Source organism: Lissotriton helveticus, chromosome 9 (genome assembly GCF_964261635.1).
Source record: "Lissotriton helveticus chromosome 9, aLisHel1.1, whole genome shotgun sequence".
In the NCBI taxonomy this organism is placed as follows: domain Eukaryota; kingdom Metazoa; phylum Chordata; class Amphibia; order Caudata; family Salamandridae; genus Lissotriton; species Lissotriton helveticus.
The window spans coordinates 1,270,532,104-1,270,553,539 of record NC_136070.1 but is presented as its reverse complement, the minus strand read 5'-3'; the positions used below and the strand labels follow the sequence as shown (position 1 = coordinate 1,270,553,539).

The window sequence follows — 21,436 nt, the reverse complement described above, 5'->3', positions numbered from 1 at the left end:
TCGACATCAGACGCGGCCCGATCGCTGCACACCTTCAGGAAGACCCTCAAGACCTAGCTCTTTATCTGACCAGAGCCGCTCTCCCCTCCCCCCCGCCAAGTGCCTTTAGAACTCCACAGGTGAGTAGCATCCTTAAAACTCCTTGATTGATTGAATGATTTTAAAATTACACACTATTACTATTAACAACTATAATTAAAATGTATTTGATACTCACCCTTTACCCATTTGAAAGTAAAACAACACACAAAAATAAACAACTACCCAAAATAAATAACAAATAATTAACATTAATTAACAACTATATATTCATTAAAGACAAATTACTTCCCACCCTTTACTCCTATAAAAACCACAACACCCACCTAAAATTAATTAAACAATTACCATAATTAATTACCAATTAATTAATTTAAATTAATTAACAACCATTTATTAATTAATCAATTAAAAATAAATTACTTCCTACCCTTTACACCGATAAAAACTAAAACACACACCTAAAGTAAGTCACACAATTACATGAGATTGTGAAACCAGTCTAACTTGTATTTTTTCAACCTGGCCTTTAAAGATATATTCACAGCCACAGTGTATGACTGTGAATCTATTTAGCATGGGCAGGATGAAAATGTGTCTTGCCTATTTGAGAGATGTTGGCTTTGCTGAGGTTTTTAGCCATGTTACACAGCACAGTAGCTGCAGCCCAGAATTGCTACATTTAGGGACGTGGCGTAGAGAGGAATTGAGTACAGTGGAGTAGAGTGGCACAAAAGGGAGTGGCAAAGAGTAAAGTGGCATAGGGTGGAGTGGAGTAGCAAAGGGTACAGTGGCCTAGAGTAGAGTGGAGTGATGTACTGTGGAGTAGAGTGGAGGGGAGTGGTGTACTGTGGTATGGCATACAGTAGGGTGGTGTACAAAACATAGGCATAGAGTAGAGTGTCATAGAATAGAATGGCATAGAGTAGATGAGAGTGGAGTAGAGTAGAGTAGTATAAACTGGAGAGGCGTAGAGTAGAGGGATGTAGAGCAGCATAGAGTGACATATTGCAGAATGGAGTGACTCAGAATATAGTGGCCTACAGTGGAGTAGAGCAGATTGGAGTGTCACAGAGTGGCGTAAAGTGTCTTGGAGTAGAGTGGCATAGGTAGAGTGGAGTGGCATAGAGTAAAGTGGAGTGTTGTAGAGTGGAGGAGTGTGACGAACAGTGGCGGAGAGTGGAAGGGAATGGCATAGAGTGGTGTAGAGTAGAGTGGCATTGTGTGATATGAAGTGTTGTAGAGTAGAGTGGCGTGGACTGGCATAGAATGATGTAAAGTGGACTAGACTGGCAAAGAGAAGCATGGAGTGGTGCCAAGTAGAATGGCATGAAGAGTTATCAAGAGGAGTGGTGTAGAGTGGCTTAAGGGAGAGTGGCACAGAACAGAGTGGAGTAGAGTTGCATAGAGTAGAAGTGAGTGGCATAGAGTAGAGTGGAAAAGACTGGAGTAGTGTATAATGTATAGTGGCGTGAAGTGGAAAAGAGTACAGTGGCATAGATTGGAGTGGCTTAGAGTGCTGCAGAGTGCCATTGTGTGGAGTGGAGAGGCACAGAGTGGAGTGATGTGTAGAAGAGTGTCATAGAGTGGAGTGGAGTGAAGTGGATTATAGTAGATTGGCACTGTGCGGTATGGAGTGTCATAGAGTAGAGTGGGGTAAAGTGGAGTAATGTTAATGTTAATGTTAATGTTAAAAGAGTTTTCTAAAGCGCTCATACACCAGTTGGCTTCATGGCGCTGATTCTAGGAGGGGTTGTTGCTGTGTCGGTCACAGTTTATTCGAGGGCCTTAGTATAAAGCCAAGTTTTAAGAGATTTTCTGAATTTCAGTAAATTAGTGCTAGACCTGATTTCCAAGGGAATGGAATTCCAGAATCTTCGGGCCAAGGTAGCAAACCTACTGCCCCCTTATCGCTGCAGCTTAAAGGTGGGGATTGTCAGGAGTTGGAGATGGGCTGAGCGAAGGTTGTGTGATGGGGAGTAGCGTGATATAAGGCTGTTTATGAAACGTGAGCCATGGCCGTGGAGAGATTTGAACAGTAGACAACCTACTTTAAAGGCACAGCATTGAGGGATGAGAAGCCAATGCAACTTCTTTAGGAGAGGGGAGGCCTGGTGCCACCTAGGTTGATGGTGGATCAATCTAGCTGCCTGGTTTCGAACCATCTGCAGACGCTTTGAAAGACTGAGAGGGAGTCCAAGGCAAATTGCATTGGAGTAGTCAATGCGGGAGAGGACCATGGCTATAACAACTTGTATTAGAGCTGCTCGGGTGAGTAGCCTACTTAATTTTCTGATCCTGCGTAGCTGGAAGAAGCAGGAGGAGATCACAGAGCCTACCTGTGTTTTCAAGGATTGATCATGGGATATAGTGACCCCAAGGCTCTTGGCGAAGAGGGGTGGATAGGAGAGGGGCCCAGTTCATTTGGCCAGTAGTGTGGGCCCCAAGGATTCTTGCTACCGCTCGTCAGAACCAATTCGGTCTTTTCTGGGTTCAGTTTCAAGTGAATACAGTCCATCCAGTGGCAAATATGTCGCATGGAGTAGACTGGTGTAGAGTGGCTCAGAATGTTGAAGATTAGAGTGGCATAGAGTAGAGTGGTGTAGAGTCAAATATAGTAGAGTACTATAGAATAGAGTGGCATAAAGTGGTATAGAGTAGAGGTGAGCGCTGTAGAGTAGAGTGGCATCGAGTAGAGAGGCCTAGAGTACTGTGGCATAGAGTGGCATGACACAGAGTGGCGAAGAGAGGCATGGAGTGGAGTAGAGCAAAGTGGAGTGGAGGGGAGTGGTGTAGAGTGGTGTGGCAAAGAGTGAAGTGGCGTTGAGTGCCATAGAGTGGTATTGTGTAGAGTGGAGTGGTGGGGAGCGGTGTAAAATAGAGTGGCATAGAGTGGAGTGGAGTATAGTGGTATAGAGTGGGGTGGCATAGAATGGAGTGTTGTAGAGTGGCCTAGAGTGGAGTAGAGTGTCAAAGAGTGGAGTGACATAGAGTGGAGTAAAGTAGAGTGGCACAGAGCACCTTAGAGTAGAGTAACAGAGTGGGGTGGGGTGGAGTGGAGTTGAGTGGCATGGAGCAGAGTGGTGTGGACTGGAGTGGAGTGCTACAGAGTGGAGTAGAGTACAGTGGTGTGGCATAGAGTACAGTGAAGTGGCGTAGAGTAGAGTGTTGTAGAGTATGGTGGCATAGAGTGACTTAGAGTGGCATTGTGATTAGTAAAGTGGAGTGATACAAAAGGGGATGATGGACGGAGCGTTTGAGCAAATCAAACACTCACCCCCAGTCAACTGATCTGGGTTTAATCCATCACCATTCTTTAGTTCACTCAGCCACCCCAGTTCAGACATGGCCATATGCAAATCAGTCTGACCCTGTGCCTCATGGGAACAGTCCATCCCGAACTGCCAAGCCATGTCTTCCCTGGACCGGAAGCAAGCATCCTGGGACCGGTTTCGGATTCATAATCCTCATCAGCCAGGCTATCTTGAATCCAGTGGCCAAGTGAGTGGCGTGGATTGGAGTAGAGTAGAGTGATGTAGAGTGGAGTGGCATAGAGTGACATTGTGTGGAGTAGAGAGGGGCATAGAGTAGAGTGAAGTAGCGTGGAGTGGTGTAGAGTGGACTGGAGTGACCTGGAGTGGAGTGGAGTAGAGTGCCATAGAGTAGAGTGGAGTGGTGTAGAGTGCAGTGGTGTAGAATGAGGCAGAGTGGAGTAGAGTTGTGCAGACTGGTGTAGAGTGGAGTAGATTAGCATACAGTGGAATACAAAGGTGTGGTGTCGAGTGGCTCAGAGTGGAGTGGCATAGAGAGGAGTGTATAGAGTACAGAGGCGCAGAGTAGAATAGCATAGAGTGGAGTGGCATAGAGTACAGTGACATAGAGTAGGGTCGCAGGGGTTTACAAAGTGATGCATCTACCTAGATGCGAGTAGTCAGGGTGGGGAAAGCACCTCCATATTTTCATGGGGAGTAACTTTCATGGGGGGGGGTGCGGCTCCCTTCCCCCAGCGAGCCACGTCGTTATATTTACATGGAGCCTTCCCATCCGGCGGATGGGGTGGTGGGGAAGAATGACTTAGAGACACCCTTTTTAGGAGTGTAGCTTCTTCGACAGGTGGCCTCGTTGAGCGGGTTTCAAAAATGGGATGCTAGGAATATCCACGCTGGGAGACTAAGGGCCCGATTCACAAAGGTAAAATGAGATGAAAGTCTAACTTTACGACTTTCGATATTCACAAAGGGCATTTACTACTCGTTAATGCCCTTTGTTAATACCAAAAGTTGAACTTTACGACTTTCGGTATTCACAAAGGGCATTTACTACTCGTTAATGCCCTTTGTTAATACCAAATGTTGAACTTTACGACTTTTGGTATTCACAAAGGGCATTTACTACTCATAAATGCCCTTTGTTAATACCAAAAGTTGAACTTTACGACTTTCGGTATTCACAAAGGGCATTTACTACTCGTAAATGCCCTTTGTTAATACCAAAAGTTGAACTTTACGACTTTCGGTATACACAAAGGGCATTTACTTCTCGTAAATGCCCTTTGTTAATACCAAATGTTGAACTTTACGACTTTCGGTATTCATAAAGGGCATTTACTACTCGTAAATGCCCTTTGTTAATACCAAAAGTTGAACTTTACGACTTTCGGTATACACAAAGGGCATTTACTACTCGTAAATGCCCTTTGTTAATACCAAAAGTTGAACTTTACGACTTTCGGTATACACAAAGGGTATTTACGAGTAGTAAATGCCCTTTGAGAAAACCGAAAGTTGTAAAGTTAGACTTTTAGAACTGAAGTCTAAGTTTATCCCTGAGATCTAACTTTAGACCTAAAGTCTAACTTTAGACCTGAAATTTAACTTTAGACCTGAAGTTAAAATTGGACTTCCAGTCTAAACTTAGACTTCAGGTCTAAGTTTACCTTTGCGAATCATGCCCGTTATGCGGGGCATGATATTGGAATGGTGTCAAGAGCTACAGAATGACTACCACCCACACCATTGCCAGTTCTGTCGATACCTACAGTTGCGTCATGCCACCTCCCCCTATCTGTGAGACCTTCACGACCTCCCGGAGTTCAACACGCTAGAGGGCAAACTCTTAATGGGTGACTTGGGCACACAGAAGATAGCACAAATCTATCAATCCCTGATCACACGTAGCACCACCACGCTGAACGCTCTAGGGACGGCGTGGCGGGGGGGACATAGCCACTATTGATGAGGAATCGGTTCAAGGTTGCGCTATATAAAACTCTTAATAAAAAAAAAACAGGAAAGTGATTTAGGCCTCTCAAAGTGTGTGGCTCATTCAATATCAAAACCAAGTTACGTTACATGAGGGCACACATTCATTTTTGTTAGGCAGGGGGAGATGAAGTGATTTGCCCAGATTCACAGGATGTTTGGCGTCGTTACCGAGACTCCAACCCAGTTCCCCAGGTCCAAAGTCGAGCGCCCTAGCCGTTAGGCCAACTCTTCTCCCCTTGTTGTTGAGTAAACAGCTACTCTGTTTGTGTAATTTAAATGGCGCTTCATGGGCACAATGCAGGGACAATGAACTGGAAGAACTGACATGGACAAATCATAACAGCACGTCATGAGTTAATCATAGTTCTCCTTTTAGATTAAAGCCTACCATTGTGAAAAGGCTTCTTGTGGACATTCTGAAGGTTTCCCTGGAAATGCATTCCATACACCATTTACCATTGTTTTGGGGGTTTGTAACTCACATTTGCTTTCTATTTGTTACTTCATTTGTTCTAGGCGGTCCAGCTTAAGTTAGCCCGTCCAGTGGAGCATTGCCTGTTTACTGTATTCTGCCACGAGTGTTTGCTTTCTGTAAAAACGCTTACACATTTTGTTTGTATCTTGTCACATTTGCTGTGCAGTTAAAGACAGAAGACAAATGTCAGGATCTGTCTTCCAGGAAGCTTTGTGTTGACTTTTCTATCTCTGACTTCAAAGTGAGAGACTCTTGCTGAATACAGGAAAGGAGAGGCTATTTTCTAGCACACAACAAAATGTAAATGTCTGTAAACCAACTGTGCAAATATTTCAGAATGTATCACAATTAGGAAAGCACAAATCAAGCATATGTTTTGTGATTCTGAAGTGTGGTGGAAACAAATATTTTAATATGATCAAAGCCAATCAATACACTAGGGGGTCGATTCCGATTCGGGTAAATCCAGTCCAAATCGCCGTACGGATCATTTTTCCCATTCGAATCGTATCCCGAATCGTCCCCGTACGTACGATGTAGTACGATGTGCACCCAATTCTGTTCTCCGTACGAATCGTACCAAGGACCGTACGACTCAATAATCCGTATGGTTTGAACTTGGAACATGCAGTACGCGATGTCCATACGGATCGAAGCAGCTTTGTACGACCCAGCAAGTACGATTCGTATCGACAACACTCCGTATGACTCTTTTGTTACGGGAGCTGAAAACGTCTGGAAAAGCAGATTTCGCCTCGTAATGCGTACAGAACGGACCCCACGGGTACGGTGCGTACACCCCATGATTGCAGGGGTACGGTGTGTCGGTGTACAGTTTGTACACCCCTGGATATCAGGGGTGCGGTGCGTATGTCCCCGTGCGTACACCCCATGAATGTTGGCGTACGGTGCGTAGGGGTACAGTTCGTACCCCCCAAGGCCGTAGGTGTACGGTGGGTACACCCCGTGCATACACCCCTTGAGTTTAGGGGTTCAGTGCGTATGTGAATGTGTGGCTCTCCGTACGAATTGCCTATACGCTATGTGTTCCGTACGAATTGCGTACTCATTACCCGGTCCGGATCGTAGTTGGCTGGTCGTACGGCATGTTTACGAATCGTACGGTTCACTGTGAGAGTCTTTGTCGTACGGATTTAGCCTTGTTTTTCGTACGGTTCGCACGGATTCGGACGTATTATTGACCTACGGATCGTACTACGCGATTCAGACGGATTTGTACGATTTGTACGGAAACGGCTACGAATACGAATCGTCGTACGGATTTGTTTCCCAAATCGGAATCGACCCCTGGGTAATGCCATTTACACACATTGTTTTGTGCTGTATAGATTTATCAGGAAAACTGTATGCACAAATGTAATGATCATTTTAATAGAAAATATTCTGTCTGTAATGGCAGTGCGCTACCACATCATGGATACTCCACTCTACATCACTCCACTCCACTCTACTCCACTTTACATCACTACTCTACTCTGCGCCACTCCACTCTAAGACAATCCATGACACTCCACCCTATGACTTTTCAATGCCACTTTACTCCACTCTATGCTACTCCACTATAAGACACTTTACTCCACTCTGCACTACTCCACTTCACGCAACTCCACTCTCCTCCACTCTGGGGCACTTTACTCCACTCAATGCTATGCCACTCAGCAACACTCTACTCTACGCCCTCCTCTCTACCCCACTCCACGTTATGACACTCTACTCTAATCAACTCCACTCTGACACCCTACTCTACTCTATGCCATTCTATGACCCTCTAAGCCACTCCGCTCTAGGATGCTTTACTCTATGTCACTCTACGCCACTCCATTCCACTTCACTCCACTTTACTCCCCTTTACTCCACTCTAGGCCACTCTACGTCACTCCATGCCACTCCAATCTAGTCCACTCCACTTTACACCATGCCACGTCACTTTACTCCACGCCACTCCACTTTACACCATGCCACGTCACTTTACTCCACGCCACTCCACTTTACTCCACTCTAGTCCACTCCAGTTTACGCCATGCCACGTCACTTTACTCTGAGGCACCTTCCTCCGCTCTATGATCCTTCACTCTATGATTCTCTACTCGGCTCTATGCCACTCCACTCTACACCATCTACACCATTTTATGATCCACCCCTCTGTGACCCTGCACTCTACGATACTCTACTCTGGCACCCTGCTCCACTCTACGCCACTCCATTTTACTGCATTCCGTGATACTCCACTCTATGACACTCCATGCTCCAACACTCTACTTCACTCTATGCCATTCCACTGTACGGCACTCTACTCCACTCTACTCCACTACTCCACTGTACACCACCCCATTCTACACCCCTCTATGCCACTTCACTCTACGACACTCTACTCCACTCCACTCTATTCCATGAGACTCCATGACACTCGAATCCACTCTACTTTACTCCACTCTACAACACTCCACAGCGCTCTGCTCGACTCTACGACCATCTACTCCACTTCATTCTATGACATTCCACTCCATGCCACTCTCCTCTATGCCACTAACTTTTAGCCGTGCTGTACATCAGCTGCACCGATGTACAACGTGAATAAAACACTTTACGCCAGATGCTCTTGCATAGGAGGGACCTTTGCCAATGCTTGTTTTAATTCAGCTCCCATCGGCGCTTCTTCGGCAGCTGGTGCCTGGGGTGCTTGTGCCATGTGCCCCCTAGCAGGGTGCACGGGTGGCAGGTAGAAAGATCCCTACCCACATGTTCTCAGGGGGCATCTCCGACCCCACCCCCCTCGGCCTCTCCTCCCCTCTCCCAGAGCAGGCAGAGCCCAGGCTGGCTGCAGGCAGTGACTGCACAGGGTGTGTGTGGACAGGCAGAGCGGGGCTGCTGCTGGAGATAAGGGGGGCTTCTGACACGCCGTGAGAGGGGGGGGGGGCTGAGACACTCTGCCAGCTGTGCCCGGGAGCAGGCAGAGCCCAGGCTGGCTGCAGGCAGTGACTGCACAGACTCACAGGGTGCGTGTGGGGAGGCTGAGCCAGAGCGGGGCTGCTGCTGGAGATAAGGGGGAGGAGGGGGGGGGGCTCTGACATCGCCGTGAGGGGGGGGGGGGGGGGGGGGGGCTCAGAAGAGGCGCTGAGACACTCTGCCAGCAGTGCCCGGAAAGAGGCAGCGCCTGCAGGCACTGTGTCTACACACAGGCGCTGTGTGCAGGGGGCAGACCCGCGCTGCTGACGGAGAGGGGGGGCTGCTGTCACTCCTCACCCCTCACAGAGGAGACGAGGGGGCACCAGTGCCCACACGGAGACCCCACTGGCACTCAAGACACTCTGCGCTGGCAGGTCAAGGTGGCAGAAGCTGCTGGCAGTGTGCCCAGGCGCAGGTGGTGAGTGCAGGGTGGAGCCCATAGGGAGGGCTGCTGCCACCCCCGCCCCCCGCAGAGGAGGCAAGGGTCATCACTGCCCACAAGGACACCCCCGCAGAGACCCCGCAGCACAGCCCAGGGAAGCTGTGGCACAGCCGCCCCCGCAGGGAGAGGGCAGACCTCAGCAGGATGAGCGGTGCTGCCAGTCCGGGTGCAGGGGGCACTCCCGGAGGCTGACCGCGCAGACGTGCAGGGGAGCCCGTGCCACCCTGAGCCAAGTCACAGCGAGGAGTCTGCTGCCCACCCCTGAGACGGAGAGGGGGCGCTGCCCCTCGTAAACACTCCCGGGACTGGGAGCTGGGGGGCTTTTACAGGAAGAAGGCTTAATGAATGAATGAATGCAGATCCTTGTATAACTCCTCGCAGCAAACCGAGCCCCCTCGAGGAACTTCCAAGACGAAAGGGGAGCTAGGCACCAACTAAAGGAGGAGAGGAGTCAGTGTCTTTCTAGAAGTCCCGGCGCAGCCATCCACCCGGAAGCACAGTGTGGTGTGCACCAGGCGATGAACAGGGAGACTCCCTGCTGAGAGAGATGCTGCTGCGAGAGATGCTGCTGAGGAGAACCCTCTAGTCCCGGCCCCCCCCTAACCGAGGACCCCCGTGCGCCCCCCACAGGCCGCACTCATGACCGGGGTCACCCCCTTGAGTCGGGACACAGACCGGGGAGCGGTCACCATGGAGGGGGGTCTGGCCGGGGGTCAGCTGGTGACCAGCCTCAGCGGAAAGCACCGGGGGCCGGAGAGGGGTGCAGGAGGGGGGCCCCGTGACCCCAGCAGCGGGGGTCCGGCCCCCGCAAGAGTCAAGAAGCACCACCACAAGCACAGCGTGAAGAGCAGGTACGCGGTGCAGGAGACCCTGGGGCGGGGCACCTACGGCAAGGTCAAGAAGGCGGTGGAGAGGTCGACGGGCAGAGTGGTGAGTACCTACCTGCGCCCTGACTGGCAGAGTGGTGAGTACCTGCCTCGTGACTGGTAGAGTGGTGAGTGCCTGCCTCGTGACTGGTAGAGTGGTGAGTACCTGTCCCATCTCTGTCAGAGTGGTGAGTACCTACCTGCGCCGTCACTGGAAGAGTGGTGAGTGTCTGTCCCATCCCTGTCAGAGTGGTGAGTACCTACCTGCGCCGTCACTGGAAGAGTGGTGAGTGCCTTTCCATCCCTGTCAGAGTGGTGAGTACCTACCTGCGCCGTGACTGGTAGAGTGGTGAGTACCTGTCCCATCCCTGTCAGAGTGGTGAGTACCTACCTGCGCCGTCACTGGAAGAGTGGTGAGTGTCTGTCCCATCCCTGTCAGAGTGGTGAGTACCTACCTGCGCCGTCACTGGAAGAGTGGTGAGTGCCTTTCCATCCCTGTCAGAGTGGTGAGTACCTACCTGCGCCGAGACTGGTAGAGTGGTGAGTACCTGTCCCATCCCTGTCAGAGTGGCGAGTACCTACCTGCGCCGTGACTGGTAGAGTGGTGAGTACCTGTCCCATCCCTGTTAGAGTGGTGAGTACCTACCTGCGCTGTGACTGGTAGAGGGGTGAGTACCTGTCCCATCCCTGTCAGAGTGGTGTGTACCTACCTGCGCCGTGACTGGTAGAGTGGTGAGTGCCTGCCTCATGACTGGTAGAGTGGTGAGTACCTGTCCCATCCCTGTCAGAGTGGTGAGTACCTACCTGCGCCGTCACTGGAAGAGTGGTGAGTGCCTGTCCCATTCCTGTCAGAGTGGTGAGTACCTACCTGCGCCGTGACTGGTAGAGTGGTGAGTACCTGTCCCATCCCTGTCAGAGTGGCGAGTACCTACCTGCGCCGTGACTGGTAGAGTGGTGAGTACCTGTCCCATCCCTGTCAGAGTGGTGAGTACCTACCTGCGCTGTGACTGGTAGAGTGGTGAGTACCTGTCCCATCCCTGTCAGAGTGGTGAGTACCTACCTGCGCCGTGACTGGTAGAGTGGTGAGTGCCTGCCTCATGACTGGTAGAGTGGTGAGTACCTGTCCCATCCCTGTCAGAGTGGTGAGTACCTACCTGCGCCGTCACTGGAAGAGTGGTGAGTGTCTGTCCCATCCCTGTCAGAGTGGTGAGTACCTACCTGTGCCGTCACTGGAAGAGTGGTGAGTGCCTGTCCCATCCCTGTCAGAGTGGTGAGTACCTACCTGCGCCGTCACTGGAAGAGTGGTAAGTGCCTGTCCCATTCCTGTCAGAGTGGTGAGTACCTACCTGCGCCGTGACTGGTAGAGTGGTGAGTACCTGTTCCATCCCTGTCAGAGTGGCGAGTACCTACCTGCGCCGTGACTGGTAGAGTGGTGAGTACCTGTCCCATCCCTGTCAGAGTGGTGAGTACCTACCTGCGCTGTGACTGGTAGAGTGGTGAGTACCTGTCCCATCCCTGTCAGAGTGGTGAGTACCTACCTGCGCCGTGACTGGTAGAGTGGTGAGTGCCTGCCTCATGACTGGTAGAGTGGTGAGTACCTGTCCCATCCCTGTCAGAGTGGTGAGTACCTACCTGCGCCGTCACTGGAAGAGTGGTGAGTGTCTGTCCCATCCCTGTCAGAGTGGTGAGTACCTACCTGTGCCGTCACTGGAAGAGTGGTGAGTGCCTGTCCCATCCCTGTCAGAGTGGTGAGTACCTACCTGCGCCGTCACTGGAAGAGTGGTGAGTGCCTGTCCCATTCCTGTCAGAGTGGTGAGTACCTACCTGCGCCGTGACTGGTAGAGTGGTGAGTACCTGTCCCATCCCTGTCAGAGTGGTGAGTACCTACCTGCGCCGTCACTGGAAGAGTGGTGAGTGCCTGTGCCATCCCTGTCAGAGTGGTGAGTACCTTCCCCTTGACTGGTAGAATGGTGAATGCCTGCCCAGTGACTGGTAGAATGGTGAGTACCTGCCCCTTGACTGGTAGACTGGTGAGTGCCTGCCCAGTGACTGGTAGAATAGTGAGTACCTGCCCCGTGACTGGAAGAATGGTGAAAGCCTGCCCAGTGACTGGTAGAATGGTGAGTACTTGCCCCTTGACTGGTAGAGTGGTGAGTGCCTGCCCCATCCCTGGCAGAGTGGTGAGTACCTACCTGCCCCCGTGAGTGGTAGAATGGTGAGTGCCTGCTCCATGACTGGTAGAGCTGTGAGTACCTGCCCCACCCCTGGCAGAGTGGTGAGTACCTACCTCGAGGGTGGCAGAGTGGTGGGTACCTACCTGCCCCGTGACTGGCCGAGTGGTGAGTACCTGCCTGCGCCGTGACTGGTAGAGTGGTGAGTGCCTGCCCCATCCCTGGAAGAGTGGTGAGTACCTACCTGCCCCGTGACTGGTAGAATGGTGAGTGCCTGCCCCATGACTGGTAGAATGGTGAGTACCTGTCCCGTGACTGGCAGAGTGATGAGTACCTGCCTCATCCCAGGCAGATTGGTGAGTACCTGCCCCATGACTGGAAGAATGGTGAGTAACTGTCTTGTGACTGGAAGAATGGGGAGTACCTGTCTTGTGACTGGTAATGTGGCGAGTTCCTGCCCCGTGATTGGAAGAATGGTGAGTACCTGCTCCGTGACTGGTAGAGTGGTGAGTACCTGCCCCACCCCTGGCAGAGTGATAAGTACCTACCTGCCCCATGACTGGAAGAATGGCGAGTGCCTGCCCTGTGACTGGTAGAGTGATGAGTGCCTGCCCGTGACTGGAAAAATGGTGAGTACCTGCCTCGAGGCTGGTAGAGTGGTGAGTACCTGCCCCACCCCTTGCAGAATAGTGAATACCTGCCCCGTGGCTTATATTATTATATAATCATGGTGGAGACACCATTACACATAATATGTATTAAATAATGAGGTGTATATGGTGTACAACAAGTCGACGACGTTTCGATCCTTACAAAAGATATAGGATCATCATCAGGACATTATCAATGGTATGCCTGTATACATTTTGCCTAGATCCAGGTCAGAGTGACTTGGAGGAGGTTTGTTTCAGGCGAAGACCGAGTAGAAGTCCAGGCCAAGTACAAGGAGAGTAAAGGATCAGACTGCCGCGGCTGTGGTCTGTGCCGTTGGATGCTGGGTCAGAGTCGACCTAAGAAAGGCTGTAACAGCTTAAAGGAGGCATTTGAAATATTCGCGCCTTTCAAAGCGGTCTCGAAATCAGAGTGCCCTATTGCAGTGGACTCCTGTAAATTGTAATAACTCGGAAACTTTTAATCTTAACCGAGCAAGCCCAGTAACTGTGAAGGACGAGCTGCTAGGGACTGAAACTAGTAGTTCCCTATCCCGTTAGACTCAGATCATTACTTTACCTGTTTCTGTATTTTTAATGATGTGAATTCCTTGCAAAAGTGCTTTTAATAGTGGGTCTCACAGTCCATCTGGCACAATATTCATACTTCTCTTAGTCCCGCTTATAGGCCTTTTTAACTATATATATTAATTTACTTAAGGGACTTTTTAGTTAGCTGTGCGGAAAGCTTGCTTTTTTAGACATCAAGGTAGCAAACGATTCCTGTTTAGTCACTTTTTATCTAACATAGATTAGTGTTTGGTATCCCGTTTAAAATCTCTAGGAAGGAAAGTTAAGAAAGCAAAGGGTATGTAGCGTGAAGAGTTGAGGCTGTATTAGTTGTATGACACCTTTTTTTTAAATCTATTTACCTTTTTATTCGTTATGTACTTTTAACCGAGTGATTTTGTTTATGGTTTAAATTGACTCATAAACTAAATGTTCTTAATTCTAAATTCTAAAACTGTATATCAGGGACGGCAAGCCAGTAACCTGTGAGCCGCGTCTGCGGTGTCTAGTGACAAGGAATGGGGTCGAGGCCAATCTGTGAGCAACCTCTGTTACAGAATGTCTTGCCTGTCGGGATTGGGGATATGAAGCACTTTCTAATCTGGGACTTGTGGTTTCACTTTTCCCATTCTCATTCCCAGCATGCAATGCGAGGGTGGCTAAAATGGAGTGAACATGTGGTGCATAATAACACGCGGGCACGTTGCACCTATTGTATATCATCGGATTATAACTTGGCACGCGCAGTAAATTCAGGCACGTGGGCGGTGAGATCAGCTGCATTATTTTCATGTATGGTAACAAGTACTTCGAAAGGAAGAGAGAAATGTTTGCTGAGCATCACCCTCTCATTGCCCGCCATGCCAGAGGGATGCAGGTGAACCTGGCCATTGAGAGTCTGACCCAGGGGGCCCTGAAGACATGAAGGGCCGGACAGAATCAGTCACATGCAGGCGAGACCTCTCTAAGCTTTCAAAGAGGTTTGGTTTCACAGACATTTTGAGCGTTTGAGCAAATCAAACACTCACCCGAGTCAACTGTACTGGGTTTAATCCATCATCATTCTTTAGCTCACTCCGCCACCCCAGTTCAGACATGGCCATATGCAAATCAGTCTGACCCTGTGCCTCATGAGAACAGTCCAGCCCGAACTGCCAAGTCATGCCTTCCCTGGACCGGAAACAAGCTTCCGAGGACCGGTTTCTGGCATTTCAGCCGTCTTCAGCCCAGCTTGCTTGAATCCATTGGCAAAGTGAGCAAGGGACTCACGTCTGAGCATACCCTGCCACACTTATGGTGGCCAAAAGCGGTACAAAAGGGGGTGGTGATGGACGGAGCATCTGAACCAATCAAACACTCACACCCAGTCAAGAGATCTGGGTTTAATCCATCACCGTTCTTTAGCCCACTCTGCCACCCCAGTTCAGACATGGCCATATGCAAATCAGTCTGACCCTGTGCCTCATGAGAACAGTCCAGCCCGAACTGGCAAGCCATGTCTTCCCTGGACCGGAAACAAGCATACTGGGACCAGTTTCTGGCTAATCAGCCGTCATCAGCCAGGCTAGCTTGAATCCAGTGGCAAAGTGAGCAAGGGACCCACGTCTGGGCATAACCTGCCAATTTAGGGCGAACAAAGCTATACCAAAGGGGATGATGGACGGAGCGTTTGAGCAAATCAAGCACTCACCCCCAGTCAACTGATCTGGGTGGCCCTGAAGACATAAAGGGCCGGGCAGAATCAGTTGCATATAGGCGAGACCTCTCTAAGCTTTCAAAGAGGTTTGGATTCACAGACATTGTGTGCCTCTCTCACAGCCGGGCAAATTTATACTCAGGGCCACTGGAATTATGCAGCACGGACGCCCAAATTATGCTGAGCTTTTAGCTAAATGATGAGGCAGCTAAAAGCAAATTATATGGCGTAATGTAGCAAGTTTTGTAATAGTATTTTCCTTGTTACATGTTAACACTTGTCTGAGCAAAGGTTTCACCTCATTGAAAGCAGTTCAGCAAAATGCAACAGAAAGGTGACCAGTCAGCCTTCGTGAATGGCCGTTTACTGCTCGGTAATACGTGTTCAGTAACTTTTGACCCATATGAGCTAGAACATTTTGAGCCCGATTCACAGAATGAACGTAAGACTCAATCCTGAACTTACTACTATTTTGGTATTCACAGAATGCACTTACTACTTTTGGCATTCACAGAATGCACTTACTACTTTTGGTATTCACAGAAGTTAGGATTTTGTCTTAAATTTGACTTAAGACAAACTTAAGACAGACTTAAGACAAACTTAAGACAGACTTAAGACAGACTTAAGCTAGGATTTTGTCTTAAGTCTGTCTTAATTCTGTCTTAAGTCTGTCTTAAGTCTGTCTTAAGTTTGTCTTAAGTCAAACTTAAGACAAAATGTAAATGTAAATGTACAGGAATTTATATAGCGCAAATCACCAAGCGGTTTCTAAGCGCTTGCTTAGGGAACCCGTCCTGGTATTCCCCTGTGAGATAACCCCGGCAGGGTATCCGCAAGGTGAAAGCCAGGCATCCCGCCGCGAGAAATCCTAGTTTCTGTGAATACCAAAAGTAGTAAGTTAATTCTGTGAATACCAAAATAGTAGTAACTTTAGGATTGAGTCTTAAATTTATTCTGTGAATCGGGCCCTTTTACTTTTTCTTAAGGTCTGTAGATTATGCAGCAGGTGATGAACTATGTGGCAAATGTAGCAGATTCATAACTAAGCATAAGACATCACTGCTGCAAAATCGCATATTTCAGTAGCCTTAATTATAGCCTGCTAGGATTAAAATGCATGTAGGAAGTTCTTTTCATTCTGGCCCACGTGCGCTTGAATGCACACAGGTAGTACAGTGCCGGGTACATGCCTACAGCCTTCGAATGGAGTATGTTGTTACTTCGAGGCACATCACGGAGTGCTGGATTTCCCCCCCCCCCCACCTAACACACACACACATACACACCCAGCACCACCCCCGAGAGACTCGCTGTGGGTTTCAGCATTCCATCCGATGCGCTCTCTGTCCTAAAATAGGTCCTTGCTCCCAGGGCCTCTCTCTGTTTTGCATCATCTATGTGTCACTCTCAGCTTCCGAGATGTTTGAGTGCCCGGGTTTAGCCCGGAGTACGACCCAGGCCGTTTCAGAGGCCGTGTCTGCACCAGGCCAGCTGTGCACGTCTGGCTCCGCACAGCGTCATCACCCGAGCAAGCCTTGATCTCAAGGTGTGATGATGCCGACATGTCCCCCGGGGGTACCAATGCGTGCACACCATGCACCCCCTGCTGTGCTTGAACACCATACGCCCCCCCCCATGGGATACCAGTGCTTGAACACCGAGCCCCCCCCCTCCCCCCCCCCCCCCACACACACACTGTAAGCAGTGAGAGATCATATGCTATTGGACAGTGGCAGGCTTTTATGCAGGATGTTTAGTTTATAAATTGTTCCTAAACTTACTCTCGTGTTATTATAACCAGCTCTAAGCGCCCTGAGCGGCTGTCAGTCGCGAATAGGCGCTGCTCCAGCGCTCCAACAACTAACCCACATATTTCTCTCATAAATACACGATTTACCATTTAAAATCTAGCGAGCTAAAGTGATGTTTCCTCCATCCCTTGCCCCAGTCACCCTGCTGGTCACAAATCAATGCCCCGGAAGCGTGCGTGGTGCGTATCCATGGTTACCAGTGACCCATGCAGTGATGCTAATGTTGAGTGACAGGTCTCTTCAGTTGCACAGAGGCCTCATTACACTTGGGGGTTGAGAGAGGCCCAATGATGTAAAGGGGGCTCGTTTATCCAGGACCTTTGGTAACCCCAGAGCCCGACACCCCCTCCACCAGTTGTGTCTCTCAGCCAATGACCTGTCAGAGTTGGCAGTAGTGTTTTTTTTCTATCATAGCCAGTATGATGGCTCAGTGAGCTAAGCGCTGCCTGCTGAAACATGCCGCACTCTGCAGGCCGTAATTATAAATGCCGGTAAGGCCAACTCAGAGTTCCATCCTTCCGAGGTCAGTAAATATTTTCAATAAATTAGATATTAGTAACACCCGTTTTTACTGCTCTTAGAATGGGCCAATGCGTGGTATAAAACACTACATAAAAACAAGTTATTATTATAAACTATACTTAGATTTTTTTTGTTTAAAACCTGCTGCATTGACATTGGCAGAAGGACATATGAGACAGTAAATCTGTTCTTGATTATTTAATTGGGCGCAAAGAGGCTGCATTTTCAAATATCCCTCAGGGCTAAAACACCTGCTGCAGAGAACTCTGTGCACCGATTATAATTGTGGTAAAACAACTTTAGGGATTAACACAGCTCTTGGAGAGTTAAGTGTTTTGTCTAATTACAGTTTTGACTCATAAAGCAGCTTGGAGGGTTAATATGCCTGCTTCAAAGCACTTTGTGTAACATGGAGATCACAGATTGGTATTTTATGTAGAGAGTTAAAAGGGCTGCTGCTTCTGGCCCTCAGGTCATTTTGTTACTTCCAGTATGTAAGTTGCAACACTTCTAATATAGCGCAGAGATCAATTTCCTGGCATCAAGGAGCTTCGAGCAAACTGTGAGTCATGGTTATAGAGGGTTATTGTTTCTTTTCTCAGTCTGTTGTTATTCTAAGATTGGAAAGAAGTCTTTGTTTGGGAAGAAATAAAGGGCCTAATTTATGAGGCCCCTCGCGCTGCCGGAACGTCACTTTTTGTGGCATCGGTGGCGCAGGCGCCTGCTCCATATTTACGAGGGAGCATTAAGCCACTTTTTTTGGTTTAAAGCTGTCTCGTAAATATTCCCTTTAACACCGTTTTCTGCATTAAAAGGGCGTGCAATGGGTGTTGCTGGGGGCGTTCCCAGCAACATCCATGGATTTTTGGCACTGCCCTAGATTTATGAGAAATTGTAAATATGAGGTAGTGCCAAAATATACGCCTCCAGGGAGGCACAATAAGGAGAAATATCTTTGTTTCTCCCTGTTTTTCCTTTTTCTATATTTGTTGCATTCTGCCAGCCGCACAGGCCGCATCGTAATCGGCCCTTTGGTGTTTTTCCTCTGACGGTTGACTCTATAATGTCTACAGGTATAGATGATACGTGATTCGTGCATCTTATAACCCTCATTGTCATATATTACATTTCCTGGACATTGATTCACACACTTGTACGGTTTAATGTGCCGCCTTTGTGTGATGTAAAGCGCGGTTTCAGCCTACACTGTGATGAGTAGTGTTACGAAAGAATTAAATACAAAAATAGTAGGTGTTTTAAAATCATTATTTGTGCAATTGCTCATGTCTGGCTACTTCACAGTTCATCTCTTACATAGAAGGTTGAACAGCGTCAAATACCGACTTCCAAGTCATAGTTTCTCTTAAGTACTTGTCAAGTGATAAGCTGTGTAACATAACGTGTATTTTAAAGTGCACGTTCACCCATGTCATTTAGGGGCATATTAGCAACAAATAGCGATAACTATTACTAAATGAGCTTAGCATTTTTTTTTATCGCCGCGCATCGCCGGATTTTATCACAGAGATAACGTGCTATTAGAAACGTTTATCTCAAATGCGATAAAATCTCCGGCAATAGCAGCTCAATGCGTGAATATCGCTGGAAATCCAGCGATATTCAGGCATCATCGCCAATAGGGTCTTAACCTGAGTATCTACCTCCCATTGGATATACAGGTTAAGAAGTGGTCTGAGCAGGCATTAGGTTTTGGCGATATTCACGCTTAGCGCAAATTTTTATATCGCTTCGCCTGCGTTGATAATAGGCGATAGCGATGTTAGCGACTGCTTTCAGTCGCTAACAGGTTGGGTACGCCCACTTGCATGTCATTAGCGATAAATATCGCTGACATGCAAAACGGGCCCCACAGCGGTCGCTATCGCCTACAAGCTGTCGCTAACTGCTGTTAGTGGCAGCTTGCTAATAGGGCGACAAAATTATCGCCGCTTTAGCGGGAAAAAGTCCTGCTAAAGCGGCGATAATGCCCTTGATAAATTGCCCCTTAGTTCCTATAAATCTATACAGGATCTGCGCGTTTAGACAAAATAAACTGTTGGGTTGGTGTCCCGACTGATTCCAGACACCCCCACCGGATATGTTCGCCGGTAGACCAGCTAGCTCACAGTGCTACTACTAACCCCTCTTACCAAGGAGAAAATAGTTTCTGGCAACTATCAAACATGACAGCCCCGTCCCCTCAGGGATCGTGGAAACAGTACAGTACTTTTCTCTCAGTCACTCGTGCTCACTTTGTCCCAGGGAGATACGCAAAATAAAGGATGAGGAAGTTTTCAATAAGCATTTATTGAACCAGCGTCATTCTAGTGTAAAATATGTGTGCTGCAACAACTATAAGACAGAAACAGATATATATGGTTATAAGCACCAACAGAGTAAATAGATGGTAGAATTGTACCATATTGCTAAAACGATGGATATACGCAGGTATATAGATACGTGACAGTAGAAATACGTACTCCTGCAGTGCTAACCCTTGTTAGATGTACCTAAACGTACCTAGCATGTATTTAGGTGTATAGCCAAGAATCACCCTAGGATAAAACCAATCCCATTACCTGATGTGAGAGAACGAAGGACCCCATCTTGGTCTCGAGTTGGACACCCCAGCAAGGAATGTCAGACCACGGTGAGCTGGAGTAACTGCGTGCAGGGTCCTCAGTGTCTCGTGTCAGCGTGTCAGCATGGAAGTCTTTCTCCTCTGCCTGCCCCAGCAAAGATATGATGCTTATATACCCAAAAGGTACCCGCAGGGGTTCTACCTTGCTGTTTCATGTTGGCCGAGGATGAGGATAGGGATGACCCTTATACATAGTTACTATGCAGAATTTGCAGAAGATGGTAGTCCTGCTGTGATTCTGAGAATCCTCATGCATAATAAATGAGGCTCGGTTTCGGAGAAAACCACATGACATTTATGCAGCATCCAACTAGGTAAAAGGTCAACACAAAACCCGTTATGTAGTACAATGGCAGGGTTAATGTAGGTGAAAGCTTAGGTGACAACCCAGGCCTTTACTGGGGTACATTGCTCGGCCCATGATGCAGGGATCTGGGCTCGGCCCATGACCCCACCATGCAGGTATCTGTGCTGGACCCATGACTCTATAATGCGTTGATCTGTGCTCAACCCATGACCCCATGATGCACGGAACAAAGCTGTACCCATGACCAAATGATGCTGGGATCTGTGCTCAACATATGACGCCATGGCATAGGGATTTGTCTCAATCCATCACCCCATGATGCAGGGATCTGTGCTCGGCTCATTACTGCATGATACAGGGATCTGTGCTCGACCCATGATGCAGGGATCTGTGCTCGGCTCATTACCGCATGATACAGGGATCTGTGCTAGGCTCATTACCCCATGATGCAGGGATCTGTACTCGACCCATGATGCAGGGATCAGTGCTCAGCTCATTACCCCATGATGCAGGGATCTGTCCTCCACCCATGACCCCATGATGCAGGGATCTGTCCTCCACACATGACCCCATGATGCAGGGATCTGTGCTCGGCTCATTACCGCATGATGCAGGGATGTTTGCTAGGCTTATTACCCCATGATGCAGGGGTCTGTGCTCGGTCCATGATGCAGGAATCTGTACTCGACCCATGATGCAGGGATCTGTGCTCGACCCATGACACCATAATGCAGGGATCTGTGCTCGACCCATGACCCCATAATGCAGGGATCTTTGCTCGACCCATGACCCCATGATGCAGGGATCTGTGCTCGGCTCATTACCCCATAATGCAGGGATCTGTGCTCCACCCATGGCCCCATGATGCCTGGATCTGTGCTCAGCTCATTACCCCATGATACAGGGATCGGTGCTCGACCCATGACCCATGATGCAGGAATCTGTACTCGACCCATGATGCAGGGATCTGTGCTCGACCCATGACCCGATGATGCTTGGATCTGTGCTCGAC

General features: G+C 48.8%; 1 protein-coding gene across 2 annotated transcripts in view; it reads left to right on the top strand.

Moving 5' to 3' along the window:
- The window catches only part of LOC144782458 (NUAK family SNF1-like kinase 1), a 345,063-nt gene that overhangs the window by 167,941 nt on the left and 155,686 nt on the right, over positions 1-21,436 (top strand). Inside the window, exon 1 of one of the 2 annotated variants that reach the window (XM_078661834.1) lies at positions 9,046-10,117. The exons of the other annotated variant lie outside the window; for it this stretch is intronic. Within the exon in view, the coding sequence (XP_078517960.1) occupies positions 9,827-10,117 (291 nt within the window). The 5' untranslated portion in view covers positions 9,046-9,826. Of the gene's footprint in view, positions 1-9,045; positions 10,118-21,436 lie in introns of those variants that run through there. 2 annotated transcript variants of the gene reach the window in all.